At 39.2% G+C, this 15,407-nt stretch overlaps 1 protein-coding gene across 1 annotated transcript in view; it reads right to left on the bottom strand.

Annotated features, from left to right (window-relative positions):
* The window catches only part of LOC119490656 (ephrin type-B receptor 2-like), a 41,013-nt gene extending 26,907 nt beyond the window's left edge, over positions 1-14,106 (bottom strand). The window contains exon 1 of the mRNA XM_037774173.1: positions 13,933-14,106. Within this exon, the coding sequence (XP_037630101.1) occupies positions 13,933-14,035 (103 nt within the window). The 5' untranslated portion in view covers positions 14,036-14,106. The remainder of the gene's footprint in view (positions 1-13,932) is intronic.
* Between the last annotated feature and the right edge of the window lie 1,301 nt (positions 14,107-15,407).

The following is a 15,407-nucleotide window of genomic DNA, read 5'->3' as shown; positions in this document are numbered from 1 at the left end:
ATGATAATTAACATCACACCTGTCTAGGGACCGATACTTTGGTACCAAGTCAATGCCAAAATTTAAAAAAAGTGACGGTACTCTTTTTCTACAGTACCGAAGGTACCGTACGATGCCTGTAATGGTCGTTGGTAGGGATTTGACAGTGAGGGTAATGTTCCCACCGGTTAATAAACTTGTGACAACACCGGTGTCACCGATTACACCGGACATTTTACAAGAAAGTTGACGGTCAATATGTGCAGAGTGCTGACTCCAATCTTTACCGTCGGGTGGCGGTGTGTCTGGCCTCTCCGGTAGCGCTTTTGCTGCAGGGCTACACTGCGGGGGTCTACCTGGCGCTAATGAGGTAATCGCCTCGCGGCGTTATGGTTCCCTTATAGCGTTGGGATTAAACGTGAAATAATGCCAAATAGGTGCGTTTGCTTTTCGCTTCAACAATAAATCCTCTGCCTCCTACTCCTACTACTCTGAGCTGACAGACCAGATGCATTCATGGTCAGTATGTAGTGTCCGTCATCTGACTATCAATTGATAGCATGCCGCCGATACGCCAAAATGAAAAAAAAATGGGTCAATTATTTTTATTTATTACTTAAAGGCTACATGCCTCTGTTTTTAATAAAAGAGTGCGTGTTGAATTACATGGGATTTATTGTTGTTGTTTGTTTTGTTTTTTACCGTGGTATCGAATTGGTATCGAGAATCGTGGAAATTCACTGGTATTGGTATTGACTACTAGATTTCTGGTATCATGACATCCCTACTCCTGTCAATACTTATGAAGACTTATGATATTAAACTTTGTGAAAGAAATGCATCATGTGTGAATCTCTTAAAACCTGCTTTTGCCACAAAGTTTCTTTCTCATCTCTTTCTTCTACTCTAAGAGAATCATTTCTTTCTTTGATGAAAAACGAAGAGCAGCAGTGGAGTTTACAGGGCTTTGAATGTGCACACGTCACTCTGCTAAAATGACAAAATATATTTTTCTAACTCCTTTAAGTTTAAATGACATGTAATTGTAAAAAGCTTCTTAAAAAAATGTAATCATAGTAAGGATATTCTGATATCACGTTTTCTCTGCTGTCTAATACTGCCAAGTGCTGAACTCTTTCTCTTGTCATGGCCTTGGACTGCCCGGTATACAGTCAGTGCAGAGACTGATTGAGCAGATGTCACATGGACTAAGTCTACTGATCTCCTGGGGTAAGACAACATGCTTCAGTGAATTGATGCTTTACAAAATGTTATGCTTCAGTGAATTCACAGTCTCAGTGGCTTGTTAGGGAAATGCACTGAAGTACTTGAGCCTTTTACCTCTGGGGAAATTCAGAAGTGTGACTAAAGTCGGGTGTTGTCTAATTCTTTCCCCCCCAAATTCAGTCCCTGCTGTGTGTCAGCTAATTTTACAAATAATGCTGTGAGGGGTAAAATCTAACTCGGAAATGCTGAAGTGAAGATCAAAAGGGGTTGATCCAAACTGTGCCCTGCTGCAAATGTAACAGGAAAGATGCATATTGGATTATGAGACATGACATGTAACGTGGCCAGTCAGTAAGAAAGTATTTTAGACAATGACAGCTCTTTGTTGTGCTGACTCTGTACTGGATCATCAAGAATGAACGGATCCATTCTCTGAAAACACATTATGGATTATAATATCTTGATCTGGATGAACTTTAAATATGTTCCAGCAATTAAATCAAATAATAAAAATGTAAAAAGTGTAATGTTTAATGTGAATGTTTGTTTTCTAATAGGGATGGGACGATATGTGATTATATCGCGGATCGCAATAAAAACACACAATCATTTGATCGTGGTGAATTTCCATTATCGGGATAATTGTGAATATGAAAAATAGAGCTATATTCAAAGGTATAATATGCAGCATTGTCAGCTGGTGGCCGACCGCAGCACTGTAAAAATAAATTGAGCCTAGAGTTAACTATCCTACAGTAAAGTCAATCAAAAAGAGAGTATATTGATGTAATTCTGTGGTGTCTCTCTTTCATGCTAACACACATATCGTTATCAAGTTCAAGTTCCCAAGTTCTGTGAAGCGACCAGGGCCAGTGAAGAACTGGGTCATGGGCTGTTGAGGGCATGGATGATGCTCGATGTTTTCTATCACTGCTCCCAGAGGCTAAAGAGCTCTTTGATGCCACCATAAAACTGAATATTGATTGGCTTAGATAACTGACTTCCACTGAGAAACGTCAGCAAAGGGCACCGAGACCGGGCTGGCTTCTTTCCATGAACAACAAAAAGAAACAAGGACAAATCATAGGTTGAATAAGTTCAAATAATAGTTTTAAGGTCAAAATGAAGTCTTAAATTAATTATCAATAATAATGCTAATATGAAAATAGTGTCCAATCCTTGAACCTCTGAATGGGTATAACATCAGTTGACAGACAGCTGAGAGACAGTGTTGCTAGGAGACACACTGTCACTTCTGGTGCACTGCTGACTGGAGAATGTCATACTATATAGAATACATAGAAGCTGGTTCAATCATATCCACCTTATTCCTAGCCCCCATGATGTCTTGCGTGAATTATGGGCACAACTTCCGGTGCGTCGTGTCACTGAACCAGAACCGGCGTTTTCCATGGTAATGGTACGCTAATCGAATCTCCTATAGCGATTGTATTAAAAACTAGAATGGCACTCGGAGAGCGCAGACCTCCACCAAGGTGCGTGACTTCAAAAACAGATCACAACTCACAGCTGGCGGTACCGTGAGGTGATTGGCTTATTATTAACACGGTGTGTTTCCGTGTAACGTATCGGCGGATGCCTCTCTCATTCACAGCCTTGTTATGTCTGTATAACGTTACACTACATTGTCTCTCATCCCGTCAGCTACCGCTTTTTTCTTTCTCAGCCAGCAGCTCCCGCACCTCGATGTCTCGCCACACATGCACACACGTATCTCTCTGCTCTCAAAAGTAGGAAAAAGGCGGGGTCACGCGTCATCAATGCATCATCAGTTACACTGCGCATGTGTTATGTTATATCCTGTGGTCTTAATGCTCAGGCTGATTGGAATCCTTAAAAATATTCCTGAATCTGGATCATGATCCGGATCGCCACCAAAATCTAATGGATTGTTCATTGTGCCACACCCCACCCCTCCAAAATATTTCATTCAAATCCATCGCGGACTTTTGGAGTAATCCTGCTAACAGACAGACAAACAAACCAACGCCGGTGAAAACATAACCTGGCAGAGGTAACTAGGCTACTTGAGTACCGACCAACATTGATATTACACCAATCAAATGTCTATACTGAGTTCATCACATGGTCCCAAAAATGTACACCCGTTGAAAAGAAAATATGAGGGGATGCTGTCAGTGGACAGAAATGAATTCAATTTAAATATCTTTACTTTACATTACAAGAGATAGATTTATTAGCAACAATGAATTATAATGTCAGTTGGACTCCAAATAGTTATTGTTGTAAAGGAACATATGTTTTGCACAATTAACCAGCATCTGCCAAAATTGGTGTAACAATCTAGGTATTAAGTAGGCATTATTCAGTTTCTAATATCCCTCCTGGAGGCTGATGGAGTGTTTCTGTACTGAATCTAATCACGTCTTCCTGTTGTGAGGGAAACAATTACCATGCAAACACACACAGCACTGTCTCCGTGCGATCGTCTCGATGAGAGAAGGTGAGCGAGCGTGAATGGCAGCAACAGCGCAGGTTGATACAAGACATTGAAATTATGTGCAATACAACTCCAGCTGAGAGGCAGCGAGGAGCCATGATACTCTGCTGGATGAGCACTTGGCAACATCTGTGCTCCGCTGATGCAAATGTGCCCTGCCAGGTAAAAATAGCCAGTGTGTGTGTGTGTGTGTGTGTGAATGAAAAGGAGAGTGGAAGCAGAACAGAGAAAGGCAGAGAATAAAGGCCAGTGCTGACTGGATTTCCTGTGATGTGGCTGAAACTGTCAGGTCTGAGGGGGCTTACATAAAGCAGTGAAGGGAAGATGGCAGCAGAGGAGCCAAAAGAGGTCGAACCCTTCTTACTGTTTCCATGGGCTAGCTGTTTACGTCAGCAGGGGGAGGTATTCTGTCTGCTGACCGACTATGGCAAGCTTGTCTATCCGCAATTAACATTAGAGATATCCAGAATTTTTTGACTAGTCGTAATTACATTGTGACTAGTCAGAATTCTTATTCCAGATATCTATAACGTCATTCTGACTAGTCAAAACGACAGTTAAAGATATCTGTAATTCAGTTCTGACTATCCTAAATAACAGTTACAGATATCTCATACCTCATTATGACTAGTCAGAACTGTTGTGCATGACGTTGCTCATGCGAGGCTTCCCATTTGATATTGGCCCAACAAAGCATCTGAACAGTGTCAGCAGACGCTTTTGCTAACTTGGATAGTTCGGTAAAGTTGGAAAGATATTCACAGATCCAAACTTCCCAGATCAATAACTCATAAGCGAGAAATAGGTCTATACGTGCAGCCGGCTGTGAGACGAGTGGTCGGGGACCGTTGTGGATCAAATAGTTAGAAAATGCCAGGAAATAGAAAGAGCTCATCATCAGGAATCTGTGGCCAACGAGAGCTTTGTTCACTAGAGAGTTGTGGTAGAAACTTAGTGTATTGTAGATTTATTGTCTCCAGACACACTTTATAAACCCATACGGCTGCAGTGCAGTGCTATAGTATGTTTGAATAGCTTCCGCCTCCCGTCTTATCCCACCCCCTTCTGACATAATTACAGATATCTGCAACGTCACTTCGCCAAGTCAAAACTCTAATTCAAGATATCTGTAATTACAGTTTGACTATCCGTAACTCCAGTTCAAGATATCAACAACGTCATTTTGACTAGTCAAAATTTTAATTTAGATATCTAAAAGAGACAATGTAGATATATACAATTGAGGGGAATTAAAGATATGTTGAACTGGAATTATGACTAGTCAGAATTAAATTGTTGATATCTGAAATTGGAATTACGATTAGTCATAATTCAGTTGCGGATATCCGCCATGTGAATTGTGGATACTGTATCTGTTATGAGAAACCCCAGACATATGAATGACAAAAGTAGTTTGAATCGTACTAGCCAAAATGTAATTACGGATATATAATATTAGAGTTTTGCCTAGTCAAAATAGAATTAGGGATATCTTGAATTACAGTTTTGACTAGGCAAAATGACGTTGCCGATTTCTCTAATGAATATCCTGCCTAGCTATTAAGTTAAAACGGCTTGCCATAGACCGATCTTTATTTTGCTGCAATTTACTGAAAAAATGGCCGTTGTGAACGTTTCAGTTTGCAGTTAGTTATTTAGTTAGTTTATTTATCCTTTCAGAAACTCTCTTTGTGTCTGTGGGAACTGCCAGACAAACCACAACAAAAAGACATTACAGTTAAAGACAGACACTTAACAATAGAGTGCTCTACAACATCACCAACAATCAAGAATTAAGTAGGCCTATGTTATATATGTATTTAAGGATACAGTAATTCTAGTTTATTAAAACTTGGGCCTTATTACCACAGTTTTGTCCATCATTCCTTATCAGTAATAGGTGGGAGTTGGCGTTGTCACATTGTGTCTGAAAGGACCTTCAGTGAGTGAGAGATGGAGAGAACTAAGAGAAAGAAATATTCAAGCAGGGGCAAAACATGAATGAATGAAAACTGATGAATATTGGTTTATGCCAAAGATTCATGCAAGTTCATGCCAGAGGGGCGAATTATTAAGTTTTCTTTACTGAGAATTAAAAGTAAAATTAATTAATTTGTTGCAGTGCGTTTATTATTTTACTATTTTCATTCTTTAAAAGTCGCCACAATGCAGGAAACAAGTCTCAAGTCTCTAAAACTCAAACCGCCCACTTTGGTTTCAAAATCCTATTTTTGATGTCTCAAGGTTGGCAAGTATGCAAGCAGCTAAACCCAAGCTAGACCCAAACTTTGTACTTTCTCTTCCAAATAGTTTAGATAATCTGGATAAACCATCGGCTTGTTGGCACATCAAGAACTTCATTAAGAACACTTCAATCCTCAAATTGCATCATTAACAGTAAGCCATTTTCAAAGTGGTTCCAGGGCTGAACTACTTCCATTTCTTCCTGCATATTTGTGTAACCTGTGACAGATTATGAATATACTTTTTTTTGTTGGTAAGGCTCATAACACTAAATATCTGGCATATTTTTCGTTTCAAGAGTCTGTTGCAACTCTTCATAACAGTTTTGTTCATTCGCTTTGGCTCAATTCTCAAATAAGAATTATTTTTTTCAAAACAATGAGCTCAAATCTCTGAACAATTAGTTTGTTGTTCACAACTGATTAAAATTTCTCATTCATTTAAGCAAATTGCACTAGTTTTGGCACATGTGTGCAAAAAGTAAGTACAATTGTCTACAATTTGGCCCAATAACCACTTTCACATTTATTGCTGATCAAAACTGAGTTGACTCTCATTCAAATTGCCTGAATCCTCTTCACAACTTCTAAACATTCAACAAAACAACAACAAAATTATCCATTCAATTATCAAAATCTGTCAGACATAAATGTATATTGCATAAATATTGATGACATGGTGATTTGTACTGTGAGGAGGTACAATTAGTTGTATTTTACTGAACTACGGCAGCTTTTTTCATTGTTACAGGGTTTGTAAGTTTCTTTTTTATTGGTATGGATGTTATTTTGTGGTATATTTTCTCTTCACTGTATATGACTTTACATGAAAGCTCAAAGGTGAATTTTCTTTTTTCAGTAGCCTATTATGTAAAACATTGCTACACAAATACATTTACTGTAAACACACACGCACATATCCTGTTTCCTGTATTGTAGCCAGGGTCTGAAATTAACTTTTTTCCTTTCCTGCCACTGTGGCAGGCAAATATTTTTTTTTGTCTGCTACTCAGAAATTGTATCTGCCACTTTTTAAATCTCTGTGCTAAATTAAGGAATAACATTTCAGATCTGATGTCATTCAATGTTCCAATATTTTGTACACAAAAAAACATTATATACATGGTAAATTAGAGTGTTCAAATTACACCGTGGCTTCCGGGGAGCCCTATTTTTCGGGGCAGGGAGGGTACTGTAAACATTACTGTACTGTACTTTGTTATTGTCATCTATCGTGGTTGTTTGCATAAAAACACACAATTCAAATTACTATGATTATTTAAATATTTGCTTTGATTAAAAAAAATCTTGGCAAGCTGCTTAGAGCTAGTGTTAGGAAGTTAAAGAGGTAATAATTCCCTCTAATATCTATTTTATATTGCTGTGAAAACATCTCCTCCAAACAACTAGATTTATTCAAGTTTCTCGCCAAAAACTTAATTTTACGAGATTACATTTGAACACATCATGATAACGTTGTAATTTACTTTCACCCAACGCTTCATATTATTAACTCAATGGCACCTACGTTAACGTAGCTCCGTTATTTAGCCAAGCAGCACTGAGATACCAACCTGCTGCTAACAGGTAACGTTACTAACTCTCCTCCTGCGGATTTCAACACGGGTTTGTTGTTCACAGTGTCGCATTATCATCATTATTAGTAGCACCATGCTTTTGAACACATTTTTTTTTTCTCCGCTGTGGCAAACAAACTGAAACATGATACAGCGTGCGTATGCGTCATTGTGCATGCGTAACTGTTGGAAAGCATCAATACAGAGGAATCGATAGACATGGAGGCATGAGATGCCAAGGAAACGGACAACTAAGAACCCATTCTTAATGGGAACCGGTTCTCTATTCCCATATAGCGTTTTCCCTGTCTGCCAAGTGGCGGATGGCTTGATGATTTCACCCGCTACTGCCAACAATTTACCCGCATTTGGCGGGTGGCGGGTGCTAATTTCAGACCCTTATTGTAGCCTATAGTATTGACTTTTCCCTGTAAACTTTGACCTGCTGTTGAAATTGGAATCTAAACGGCTCAGTGTGATACATAACAGCATTCAGCTCTTTCATTCATTCAGACAGAACTGACATTCTGGTATAGCACAGTAAACAGTCAGTGTCAACAAACAAGTAGAACAAAACAGAGACTTTTATATACAGTAAGAAACATTTCCAGGGTTGACTGCCATGGTGAAAAATCACCTAAACATTTTGACCAGTACGGCTCACACGATGAAAACACAACTTTTTATTTTAGTGGCGTTGGCCAATTTACTGACACAACAACTAGGTTTTGAAGTGTTTTGGGTAAGTTACCATCTTTTGCAGACATACAATAGAGTTGTGATGTCCCATCAAACAGTTGTGACAGTTGCACTTACAGTTTGGAGAATGTTAAGACTGTTTTGAAAAATGAGCCAAAGCGATTGAGAAAAACTAAAAAGTTACACTCTAAATGGCCAAGAGTATGTGAACACCTAACATTCACGCCATAAGTGGTTCCTGAACATATGATTCTGACACCATGAGCATCAATGTGCTGCTATAACAGCCTCAACTCTTCTGGTTTCAGGCTTTCCACCACATGTTGGAACCTGGCTGCAGGGTTTGCTCCCATTCAGACACAAAGAGCATCAGCGTGGTGCAGCACTGATGTTGGCTTATCTGGCTTCAATTGGTGTTCCATTTCACTTTGTTACCACAAACTATAAAAAAAAGTATTGTCTCAAATATCTGTGCACGCTGGAGGATTAAGATTTCACTTAATTCGAGACCCAGATCAAAAGCAGCACATGCCCACATGTTTTTGGCCAAATACTAGGATTCTTCCAGAGAACAGGCTTCTGGCAGAGAATGGAGATGAAGATTGAGGATGACGGGATGTTATAATAGCTTAGGAGCATATGAGCACATTTACAGCTTCAACACTGTTTGCATCACGATAAAATGACTCATTGTATTATTGGCTGTGAAAGATGGAGAAAACTTTCCAGCCCTCCAGCGATTCATCACTGGAGCTGCCTGTTCTCTGATGACGGCAAATAAACAATTTGGCTTCCAGCGAGAGAAGCTTCAAATAATCACATAACCGTCCAGACTCCCTATTAAAGTCCTTACATTCCTTGAATACAGTCATATAGGAATTTCACTTTTTATGCAGCTTTGTGTTTTAATTATGTTTTAGATTCTGTAAAATCATAAAGTGCCATTGAGAGTTTGAAAACAAGGTAAATAAATAAAGTTCAGTTAGGCCTATATATGAAAACACCACTAGCAGTAGTGTTTTATTTCTTATTTTATAACAGTACTTCACTTCCAATTATTCAACTCAAAGTCATATGCATGTTCACATTCAGTTCCCTACATAACAAGGCCTTACCGTTATAGAGTAATCCAGCAATTTATTATTGCTTTTCCATAAGGTTAGAGCAAGGAAAGAAATTTCAACAGCAGCAGCGGCTGAGATATTCTGACTTCTTAGTCCTTAGTGTAGGTCAAGCACCAAAAACACTACGTCCTACATTTCCCATAATGCAACTCAACATTATCTTCAGACCTCCCTGCCTGACAAAGACCCACATTTTTCAAACTGGAGCAGTTTGTAACACAAGATTTCTGTTAAATATTTCAAGCCTCACGTCCCAAATTGCGATAACTCTAATGTCATCGCTATGACATCATCAGGGCTATATTCTCTTTAGAAAGATCCTCCCGAGCCACAGAAGACATTATGTAACAATTTTCACAGGCTCAGTAGTACTAACAATGATGCATGGACACAAGAACAGTTTCTTTCCACACGTCATGACTCTGATGAACGCTTACATCAGTCATATAGTGTATAACACTGAACACTAAAACATCCACTTATCTACTTTAATCGCGATTAATCGCAAATCAATCACACATTTTTTATCAATCAAAATGTTCCTTAAAGAGAGATTTGTCAAGTATTTAGTACTCTTATCAACATGTGAGCGAGCATCTGCTTGCTTTATGCAAATGTATGTAATTATTAACAACACCAAACAATGACAAAAATTGTCCAGAAACCCTCACACAAATCATAACATGGCAAACTGCAGCCCAACAGGCAACAACAGCTGTCAGTGTGTCAGTGTGCTGACTTGACTATGACTTGCCCCAAACTGCATGTGATTATCATAAAGTGGGCATGTCTGTAAAGGGGAGACTCGTGGGTACCCATAAAACCCATTGTCATTCACATAGCTTGAGGTCAGAGGTCAAAGGGACCCCTCTGAAAATGGCCATGCCAGTTTTTCCACGCCAAAATTTAGCCTAAGTTTGGAGTGTTATTTAACCTCCTTCATGGCAAGCTAGTATGACAACCTCCAGAAGATCAATTGCGTTAAAGAAATTAGTGGCGTTAAAATTAATTTGCGTTAACGCGTTATTATTGCATTAACTTTGACAGCCCTACCAATTATATATTCTATAGTTTAGATACACACTGTTTTTGAACATGTACATATCATCATCATTGTCAAAATAAACCCAAGCACACTGTATACTGCATATAGACATATACAGTATGCCTACACTACATAATCATCCACTTCATGTAAAATAATCTATTACATTAATCATTCAATCTGTATTTCTTTGCACTATTGTACTCTTGTTTACAATTTATAGAAACATTATATATACTGTACTTACATATAGACTTGTATATAGACATTGCATGTTGTTGTGTATTGTTGCTTTTTATACATATTTATATACGTATCTATTTTTTCACCTACTTCTATGTATGTAATAGTTCTAGTTCTCAGCTCTGTTGTCTTTGTCTTTAGCTGTTTGTCTATTTCTGTGTTAGTACATTAAGAGCAATGAAAAAACAAAGTCAAATTCATTGTATGTTATTGTGTACGCACACACGGCCAAAAAAGCTGATTCTGATTCTGAATAAACTGATCTTTGTGTGTAAATGCTTTCTGGTAATGCAGTGTTTGAATTCAGTATCAGGGATTTAAATATAATATTAATAATATTCAAATTCCATTCAATGTATGACCCACAAGCAGAGGTTCTTCAGTAATGTGCCCAATGGAAAATCATTCTTCATCATCACTGATACACCGAACAACTGCAGTGTGCACAGAGAGGACACCTCTCTCCCAGCAGTAACAGCAGTAACAGTAACAAACGGCTGCTTTACAATGCAAAGCGAGCAGGTGCAGGGAGTCTCAGGAGCCCAAAGGCTCCAGATTGTCTCTGTGACAATGACTTTGTGGTACTTTGATAAATTACAAATGTGTTTGGTTATAATATGCACCACTGAGGCACAAGTAAAACTGAAATGGTGAAGCTCTGTGTGTGGCTTCTGCATGTTTACCCAATCTTGAGACCCTGACTTATAGGGGGGCCCTGTGCCAAAATACAGTTTAAATTGTAATAGTTCAGTTGCTATTATGCCGACATGGTGAATATTAGGGGTGGGAAACAAAATTGATTCACCTATTTAAATGCCAGAATCAACGTGGAGTAACGTTAACGTTACAATTTTTTTTTTTTTCTTTTCCCAAAGATTTTTCTGAAAAACTGTTAAATACGTTAACGTCACTGCTTCCAGTTCATGGATCAGCGGTCTGTCCTTCGATATGGTGGGATTCAATCAATTATTAAGTAATTATTTAAAACTAGTACCATCATATCACATTTTCCTTTAAGCATTTTTCACATTATCAACTGTTCAAGTTAACGTTACATCTTTACAAAACGTTTGCTTCTGTAACACCAGATGAGAGCTAGCTAACGTTCGTCATTGTTGGCTAATCAATATAAGTTATTTTTTTTTTCTTTAAAACATGAAATGTACAATACATTCCTTAATTCCTTTTGATAAATGAATTATTTTCTATCACCTCAGTAATTCATTTCATGTAAGCGGACGGTACACACTCGTCTCTCGAGCGTCTAGCAGCAATTATAGGTTAACTATCCAGATTCTAAGTAACTGGAGACAAAACTTTAGTTTTCTACTCCACGTAAATCATAAACCCTTTAATATAACTAGAAGTGCACTCGGAGTGCGTAGACCTCCGCCAATGTAGGTTTCATTTACGTTGCTTTCGTCGAGAGGCTGGTGACGCGTCATGAACGCGTCAACAGTTACACTGTGCATGTCTTAAAGCCTGTGATGTTAATGAACAGGCTGAGTGGAGTTTTCAAAAAAATTCCCGAAGCCGGATCATGACCTGGATCGCCGCCAACATCCAATGGATTGTTCATTGTGCCACACCCCACCCCTCCAAAAACATTTCATTCAAATCCTTCGCGGACTTTTGGCGTTATCCTCCAAACAGACAAACCAACAAACCAACGGCGGTGAAAACATAACCTCCTTCCTAGGCCTTCGGCCTTGTCGGAGGTCATAACGTCTCGTTGAAATTGGTTGAGAAATGTAGAAGTTATAGTGCTTTTTATCCCGAAAAACAGCAGCTCCCCCATTCACTTGTATAGGGTTACAGGACAGGCCCAATATGGCGCCCACATTGACGTATCGCTGCAACGGGCTGAAGCGTCCAATGCAGCGTCTATGTGTCTATTTGGATAAGTAACTCATACAACGCCACTTCAAAACACCCATACTATCCCTTTAAGGTGGGCTGACCTTTAAGGTGGACCAGCTATTCTCATTTTAGTGAAAAGCCAATCCTCCGAATTTTGCTCAGCTTTTGTAAAAAAAAAGAAAATGTTTAAATGTTTTTCTTAACTGTTTAACTGATATAAATCGGTCGGTTAACAGTTACACAGTCAGCTGATGATTTGCATGTCAGTTGTGCTGCTGGACCTTCACACGCACATCTCTAACCTCTTAGCATCCATTCTCCTTTTTCCATTTAAGGAGGTTTTAAGGCTGTTAAAATCATCTAATTTCACTGTCTAACACTATCTCACATACAGTATTTGTGTTATCTAGTCCCAGAATTTCATTTTATTTAGGCTATATGTTGTTTACAATGAGCGAAATGTTCAAAACCAAGACTGCAAGTTTTTTTTTCATGGCTGCATCATCATGTCATCAAATGGAAATATTTTTAGAGATATTGTGACTACAATTTATTTTTTTGACAATATATTGTCCCAGAAATTATTAAAATAAACAATATCATTGTTATTTTAAGACAATTCCATGTCACTGACGTAATGATAATATAATAGCATAATAATGCAAGTAGAGAAATTAACTTTTAATTATTAAAGATATTCAGACATTGGAAATGGAATGTGAAAAAAATCTGAAAATGATGTTATATATATTCATCAATTCTCTAGTCTCTGTGCTCCTATCCTCACTGTTGTTGGATCCTGGAAGTTCACCAGTCCACAATCAGCAGACTCAGTTACACAGCTATACACTGACTTGTCTTGACTACTCTGTAGTGTTTCCTATAATTTGGAAATTATTTCTATACATAATGCATATGTAGCTTAATCCAGCAGCCTATAGGCTATAAACACACATGTTGCAGAGGCATACAGTATAGGCTAAAAACTGATCACAATTCATAACCAGCTCAAAGTGAGCAATAACACATATATAATAATAATAATAATAATAATAATAGCCAAATTGCGACTGCACTGATGAATGTTCCCGGCGGCCTTTAACTATGTCAAATAAAGAGTAAAAGCAGAGAAGCAGATTAATTCCAGCCCATCAGAAACATGTTTGCAGCCTCAGTCTGTCAGAGTACAGTACATCTGGACCACAACTCCATCCAGCACACTTCTTCATTGTTTTACACCGGAGTCTCCCCTCCAGGTGTAAAACGCGATTAAAACATAGTGTAGTCTGTTTTTTACATTAAATGATGGAACTCTGCTGTCCCTATAGATGCCGCTCTCCGTGCGCCTCAACGCGCCGCACCGCTCCGCAACGCACCGCGCCGTGCCGCGCCGTTCACACCACACATTCAACCCGTTCCCATTCAAACCGGAGTTGAGCACCGGTCGGCTTACCTTCGGCAGCCCATGATACCGTCGGCAGTATCCATAGAAAATATAAGATATCCATAATCATAGTCATCCCAGGCACTGGACTGTAAAATGCCAATGCGTTCATCGCGCAGCCGTCCAGCAGCGGGCCATTGACTGTGGATTCATTCAGAGCTGCAGAGCATCATCCTCCTCCTCCTCCTCCTCTTCATCATCATCAGCAGCAGCAGCAGCAGAGGGATAATGGCTGAGGAGCTGCTGCCCAGGCCTGTTTGGGCGAAACCAAAAAGGAAGGGGGCGGAAAAACACCGGAAAAAACGGTTTACCTGCACAACTCTTCATGGTGGAGAAAATAAAAGAGCTATTATTAATAAACAGTTTGTTTAGGATGAGTCGTGGCGTAAAGTGACTAAATCAAGCACTATATTTCTAGCAGCTACATCAGTAAAATGTTTCTGACACACTGACGCATCACGGTCTAATAGTGTTTTATATGATAATATTCCAGTCAAGGTGCGTTTTTCTGAAGAACCAGTAAGTTACATTTTTTATACTTTAAGAACCTTTCACTGATGGCTACTACTTTTGCACTTTTACGCTACTTAAAGCAGCAGGGGGTAGAAATGGAGCAAATATGATTGAAAAATTGTATTTTTATAAAACGGTCACTACATCCTGACAGTATAGTGCATGAGACAGGTAATCTGAAAAAAAAAAAAAAAATCATGTGCCTCTGTGTCCTCCGGTGCTCCTATTGGCATCTGCAAGATTTCACAGACCGGAGGAAAGCAAGCAGTCAGAGCTGATCTGAAGTCTGTCATCCAGCTGCTGTCTATGAGAGCCAGCTGTCAATCACTCGCGAACTCCGACCAAACGGTCAAACTAGGCAGCTCTGATCAAATATGAATCAGTATTCTGTTACTGTAATGAGTATTTCTCTGTCAGGGAGCGTGGAGCAGGTGGACCCAAATGCAGGAGATCACAACAGGATCGGACAACAGGAATTTGGAGAAAATAACTTTAATTAAATCTCCAATGCGGGGCAATGCAAGGGAGAACAGATAACTCTGAAAATGAGGTTATTAGGCTGAGGAATGGGCAGGGAGCTGATTGGCTGGGGAAAAACACTGGGAACAAGGAAGGAGCTGATTGGTTGGGAAGAACTAACGAGGCTGATTCAGAGCAGGTGTGTAGATGGGCAAAGGAGGGAAAGCCAGTACAAGCAGAGTAGAGGAAACGCAAAACACAGAAAACAACTCAGTACGGTCTACAAAAAGTCTGAAGGCATCTGGATACAGTGCCATACTGTGACATTCTCTCCTCAATGTTTACAGAAACATCTTGTAGTGTACTGTTTAGCTGTAAAATGACAACGTTTGTGACCCGGTAGCCATGTTGAGATCTGTTGAAGAAATACCAAGCACCGCCCACCAGTTGGAGCACAGCCAATAAGAACGCTCTCTCTGAAATGACCTGTGATTGGCCAAAGTCTCCTGTCA

The sequence above is a fragment of the Sebastes umbrosus genome, chromosome 6 (genome assembly GCF_015220745.1).
Source record: "Sebastes umbrosus isolate fSebUmb1 chromosome 6, fSebUmb1.pri, whole genome shotgun sequence".
Classification (NCBI taxonomy): domain Eukaryota; kingdom Metazoa; phylum Chordata; class Actinopteri; order Perciformes; family Sebastidae; genus Sebastes; species Sebastes umbrosus.
This window is presented reverse-complemented; position numbering and strand designations above follow the sequence as displayed.